Source organism: Acanthisitta chloris, unplaced genomic scaffold (assembly GCF_000695815.1).
Source record: "Acanthisitta chloris isolate BGI_N310 unplaced genomic scaffold, ASM69581v1 scaffold9409, whole genome shotgun sequence".
Taxonomy (NCBI): Eukaryota; Metazoa; Chordata; class Aves; order Passeriformes; family Acanthisittidae; genus Acanthisitta; species Acanthisitta chloris.
In genome coordinates this window covers 4,859-10,926 of record NW_008689768.1, presented here as the reverse complement: position 1 = coordinate 10,926, position 6,068 = coordinate 4,859, and the positions used below count along the sequence as shown (strand labels likewise).

The 6,068-nt window shown below is 44.6% G+C and overlaps 1 protein-coding gene across 1 annotated transcript in view; it reads left to right on the top strand.

Moving 5' to 3' along the window:
* The window catches only part of TSPAN32 (tetraspanin 32), a gene marked incomplete at its 3' end in the record, with an annotated part of 10,319 nt that extends 5,343 nt beyond the window's left edge, over positions 1-4,976 (top strand). The window contains exon 4 of the mRNA XM_009081548.1: positions 4,902-4,976. Within this exon, the coding sequence (XP_009079796.1) occupies positions 4,902-4,976 (75 nt within the window). The remainder of the gene's footprint in view (positions 1-4,901) is intronic.
* Between the last annotated feature and the right edge of the window lie 1,092 nt (positions 4,977-6,068).

The following is a 6,068-nucleotide window of genomic DNA, read 5'->3' as shown; positions in this document are numbered from 1 at the left end:
GCCCCCCCCCCAGCCGCTCCAGCGGGAGATGCTGCGGAGTGCACCGGCAGCAGCAGCAAACCCCTAACTCCTGCGCGGTGGTGGCACTGCCCCACCCCTCACAAACCCCTGGGAAATAGCCAAAGGATGACCACCATCAACCTTATTCTCCGCTCCGATTCGTTTAAGCAGCTCATCAGCATCTTAAATCACACAAGGAGGCTTTGCCTAGTCCTATAAATTGCCCCCACTCGTTCTGACTGTATCTTACAGCAAGGGCAGCCTGTGTCTTGTTTTCCACCCAGTTCCTCCTGCCTCCCAAGGCACACACTTAATCTCTGATCTGCCAGCAAGAAACCAATGCAGGGAGGGCTAGCCCTGATGGCTGCAGTGAGGTGTATTCGCAGACAGGAGTGGGGTTCAGCCCTGTGGGCCCCCAAAAATTCTTGTCAGTGTCTCAGCCATCACTGCTGCTCCCTGCAGATCTCTGCTGGGCTGTGGTTTGCAGTAGTGGACCAGCTCCCCTGCTTTTAAATTTTTTCCTCCTTGTACAGTAGAGAGGATCTTTCACCCCCTCCTCCCACTATTGATTTTAAAGGACTTTTCCTCCCTGCAAAGAGTGTGTCTTGTTTAGAAGACCACTTAATTCACTCTTTAATCAAAGAGGGAAGACACCAGACTATTGGCCTGACATCTGTGGCTGTACAGGAAACCAAGCCACACTCAGGGATGTCTGCATCGATGTGGCTAATCCACCACAATGCTACTTGGTAAACCAGCCACCCTGGGGAAAAGCTAACCAGGATGTAGGTGGGTTTAGAGGAGCATGTTTATTGTCTATTTAAATTATAAATGCTCATGCTGCCTGGCTACATCTGGAGATTTGTGTGTATACAGAGGAGGGGTCTCAGGTCTTTGCAGACCTTACTGGTGCTGTTCTGATAACAGTAATGGGTGCACAGTGGTTAAAAACCAGAACAAGTCAAACTGGTTTAAGCACACATATCTCAAGAAATTGTCTTGTAGCTGCATTAGCAGCATTACCAGACCAGAAAGACACTACTGTGCATCCATTGATGCTTGTGAGGAAGCTGGTTTCTAGAAAGCAGCTGAGAACTTAAGGATAAAAAACTTTGTTCTAAATCCAGCAATATCATCCCTGAAGCTCCTCTTAATCAGGGAGAATAGCAACAGGTTTATTGACTGTTCTCCAGCTCAGGCCAACCCTGTTTTCTGGTGATCCATGGTCCATCATGCAGTCGATCCTGAATGTAAATATCCTGCAGCTCTCACAGCCCCTGGAGGCCATGTCTCTATTAAAGGGGAGGAGAAGGAAGGAAAATTGCAGTTTTCCTAATACTGCTTCTACAAATGAAAGACACTGGCTCCAGGGAGGTTTAAGGCATTGTGTTGTTACCTGGTCAGATAGAGAAAGGGAAGTTTAAAAAAGCAGGGATCAACATACCAACCATAATATCCCAGCTGAAATTCCTACAGCTGAAATTTACAGCCTAAAAAACCACTTGTTTAAAGCAAAATTTGTGTTCAGGATGGAGCATCTGCTCCAAACATCAGTTCCAAAAAAAATTCTGTGGTAAAAAAGCCTTAGTGAGTGCCTGATATAACCCAGTTTTCCATCAAGTGATGTGTCAGTAGGGCCAGCACACAGCACAGGCTGTTTGCTTTACTGCTCCCAGGTGTATCATTGTAGGCAAGCGTGTAGAGGGTCCTTAATATCACTGCAGTGCACTTCAGCATCTTTCTTTCACAATTAATCTGCCTCCCATGCTCTTCCCTATGGTGAGACACTTCTGAGTCAGGCATTTGTGTGCCAGTGGCAGAGCCAAAGTGCTCAGCTGGTGCTGAGGACAGATTCATCTTTCAGACTGAGATCACTGGCTTGTGTTTGCTATGTGGAAAGGCAAAAACATCCTGTGCTTTTAGATGAACTGGGTCAGGAAAGGAGGGATGCAACCTGATGGATGCAATCTGAAATTAGCTCCCCCTTTCCCTGCCCCGGGCTGTGCAGTCTGGCAGGGAGCTGGCCCTTGCAATGGCCACAGCAGCACCAAAAATCGGCTGGAGCTGAGCAGGTCAGAGGTCAGCTCCTTCCCTGGGAGTGTGGGAGTTTGGCAGAGCTGCCAAACCCAGCCTGAGCTAAAGGATCCCTCCCTTGTCTGAAGCAGATCCCCTTAACCAAAGGGGAAGCATCAGAAAGGTGGATTAAAAGAAACACTGGCCAACAGGCAGGATGCTGTTTCTGCGGATTCTGCCAAGTCTGTCAAAGATAAATTGTTCCTTGCAGCAAGGATGGAAACAAGGTCATTCATAAAAGAGTAATTGATGTCTGGCTGGTGACAGCCCTCCACGGGGCTGATGTGGCTGTCTCCCACAAAGCAGCAGCCAGGAGCAGGCAGCAGCCTGTGGCTGGCTCCAAGGAGTTCCAAGGGTCTGGGAGATGGTGAACTAGCCTCGACCCTTCCACATTTTGTATGCAAACTGCACATTGTCTTTTTCTTTTTTCCTCCAAATGTCTTCTAATGTAATTATAAAGTTGTTCTTCCAAAAGCCTTTTGGCTGGGAAGGGAAAAAGCAGACTATAATTCATTTATAAGATGTTCTCGGAGCCATGTAATTGCTGTGCACTGGATGGATGGAGGGGTAGCTTCCCGAGGGGCTGCCTCTTGGTATTCCCAGAGAAGCTAGCAGAAATAAAGGGAGAGCTGATGCTGAATGTGAAGGACTGAAATGTGGGGTGGAGCTGAGGAAGGGAAGATGAGAAGGAGGATTTCAGTCTACTGGGGGTTCTGGCCCCAGTGAGATGTTGTAAGTGCTGGAGCTGGTGGGGGAAGGAAGGGAGAGCACGGGGAGAGAAATCTGGGTGGTGCCACTGGTACTGCTGTTTGCACTCTCTAGATTCATTGTTCATCCTCTCAATTAAATCCTTACTGGGACAATGGGCAGAAGAGCATTCACATTGCTATCAGTGCTGATTTTTTCACTGACATAATTTTCTTTTTTTCTTGTCTTTGAACCTTGTTTTGGTAAAAAAATTGAGTTTGTTATGCTGTTTGTTTGGTGGGGAAGTTGGGGGAAGTGCAAAATGCAGGGTCTGGCCCTAGCAAGGAGCAACCTGAAATGCTTGTGTAACCTCACCTCCTCCCTCTGGTTTGTGCTGTACCTGCAGTGATTAAATCCCCCACTCCAGCCGTGTTTTGGTCTGTGACATCTTGCCCTGCAAGCTCTTCCACATCTTCACTACTTGTGTCCCCGTTGTCATGTCAGAGTTTGATCACTTTCCTCTCATCTCCTTTAGGGTCTTCTGTAATCCCATTTCAGCTCCTAGCTAGGCAGTGAGTGATTTCATCAGCTATACAGCGAGGCAGCTGCCAAAATAGAAGGAGAAGAAAGGAGAGACTGGACATACATACTGTAAGATTTTTTTGTAAGAGTCATACCAGGGTTTCCCCCAACATCTAGGGCAGAGTCTGAAACAAGGCAGCCCCACAAAAGTGGCAAGACACCAACGGCAGTCTTGTTCCAGGAGCGAAGCCACCGGACAGGACAGAGAAACACAGCAGGCAGCAGATGGACAAGAGCCAGCAAAAGGCAGTTTATTGGCATGTTCACTTTCATTTCCAGGATTTGAAGTAACACATTTTCCTTTCTTGATACATATGGAGGAGTTGGAAGCTTCTTTTTTTTAAACTATACCTTTTAAGTGAAAGCTTTTTTTTTTGTGAAGCAAAATTAGGAGAGGCAATGCTCTTGTTTCTCTCCTTAAGCTTGAATTTGGTACAATTTAATGAAAAATGTAATCTTTTTAAAGTGATTTCGCCTGTATCATACTATGAAAACAGACATAGAAAAAATTAGAAATCACAATAAGGTATAGTCAGCTCTGTAATTTTCCTCTGCTACATAATGTTGTGTTGGAAGAGGCACAGTTTCACAGAAAACCTTGTGAGGGCATTCATTTTTGACTGGTGCTTATTAATCATCTTTTGTCATTCCAAGACTAAGCCGTGGATTCACATTTGATAAGCCCATTTGGCCTTCAAACACTGTACAGACACTTTTTTCCTTCCTTTTTTAATTTTTTTGTTTGTTTTTAATGTGAACAAGATCTTTTAGTCCAGCTGTCACAGCAGGCAAGAGCTGTTTACATCATGGTTTTGGGGTTGGGGTTTTTTCTGACAAGGTTTGTTCAAATAAAGGGACAAAGTATGTAACTTCCAGCTCTGCAAGCCTAGGGAAGAAGACAAAAGTCAAGCCACCTCCTGCGTCGTTGCCATTATTGTTTAGACACTTCAGAGTCTGTTGCTGGCCTTGATTATATTTCTGTCGTCCTGTTGTCTAACTAGGATGGTGCTGATTTAAGGAATGCAGCTTGGCCATGCAGCTGCCACCTTGCTTACAGAGTCAAGTCCAGCTCCTCTTCCAGAGCAGGTTGCTCTCCATTGTGGTTACTCACTTCTTTATGGACTATTTGTGTGGGTTTTCCCCTCTTTGAAGCCAATAGCCAAGTTTTAAATGCAGAAGATTGAATCCCGTAAAGAGACACTATTCTAAGAGCATGGTCCTGCTGCAGAAGAGGAGCATACAGTAAATAGAATGTTTCTATCCCTTGCTTTTCTTTTTCCAAGAGGAATTTTGGCAGAATAGATTAACTGTCTGCTTGTTTGGTCAACCTCTTCAACTGACCACAGTGTAATTACAGGGCTTCTGATGGAGAATCACATTATTGTCCACCTAACTTCTTGTAAGTAACCTGCATTACAAGAGTTATTAAAAGAAGGTGATGTTTAAACTTTAATGAAACTTTCTCAAACAAGCATATTAAATATGTCCCAATGGTGTTTGCAAATGGGTATGTTTCTCCCCATGCTGTAACTGATGGTATTTTTCCTCTTTATCCTCAGGGATTTTTCTGTTTTGCTTTGGCCTTCTGTGGATTGATCCCAGCTGTCTGCTGGAGATATATGCACAGCACAGAGGTAAGTGTTGGCTGCTGGGAAATACCACCAGCATCTTGTCAGAGATTATTTTTTTTTTTAGCAACTACTTCTCCCATAAAAGGGACATCTGGTGAAAATTAAGCCATCCATGCTGAGATCTATCCGATCCATGCTCTGATCCATCCTTTGCAAGAACAGGGCCACCTTCATCAGCTGCCTCTTCAATGGGATCATCTGAAGGGAAAAGCCATGTAAACCCTCACACTGGGCAAAGGCTTTGTCCTGAAGGCAAACCAATATGCAAGTCTCATTTTAAATTGCTTTGGGATTTTTTTTTGCAGGGAATATTTTGTTTTGTTTTGTTTTAAATGAGGTGTTTGACTTTTGAAAGGTCATTTCCAGACAGCTATAATTCCAGCTAATGTCAATTGGGAGCCCCTATTCAAAGGCAGTGACAGGTTGTGCTTGTTCAGGTTGTCTCTGGCAATGGCCAGGAGAAATACCCAGAAGATGTAGTTATTAGCTGGTAGCAGTAGTACAGGAAAAATACTAGAGTGAAAAATGGATATTTGGGTTCCTATCAGGTTAGACCAGAAAGAGAAATTGTAGGAGGTTGTATTTTGAAGACATTTGGGGGTTGAGATGTTAATCCATAGCTTGCTGGTGCTGTGGTAGGTGGATAGTGTTGGAGATCTTGAGATGTTAATCCATAGCTTGCTGGTACTGTGGTAGGTGGATGGTGTTGGAGATGCAAGGTACTGGGGAAGTTACATCAAGACATGCAGAGATGCTAAGAAACAGCTCTCTGCTAAGGGACAGCTCAGTGGGTACCCATACCCTGTGGCTGGGACGTCCCTGGGGACAGGGTAGCAGGCTGCTGAAGGAAACAGAAGTTGAACTTAACATTCAGTAGCCTAAAGAAGCTTATACCTTTATTTAACCCTTTCCTAATCTGATATCACGAAGGAAACAGAAGTTGAACTTAACATTTAGTAGCCTAAAGAAGTTTATAGCTTCATTTAACCCTTTCCTAATCTGATATAATGTATTTTTTGTATATTTATTCCTTCAGAGGGATTTGTTGCTACTTGGTCTTAGCTACTTGGTCTTAATTTCCCTTCTTGCATTCCT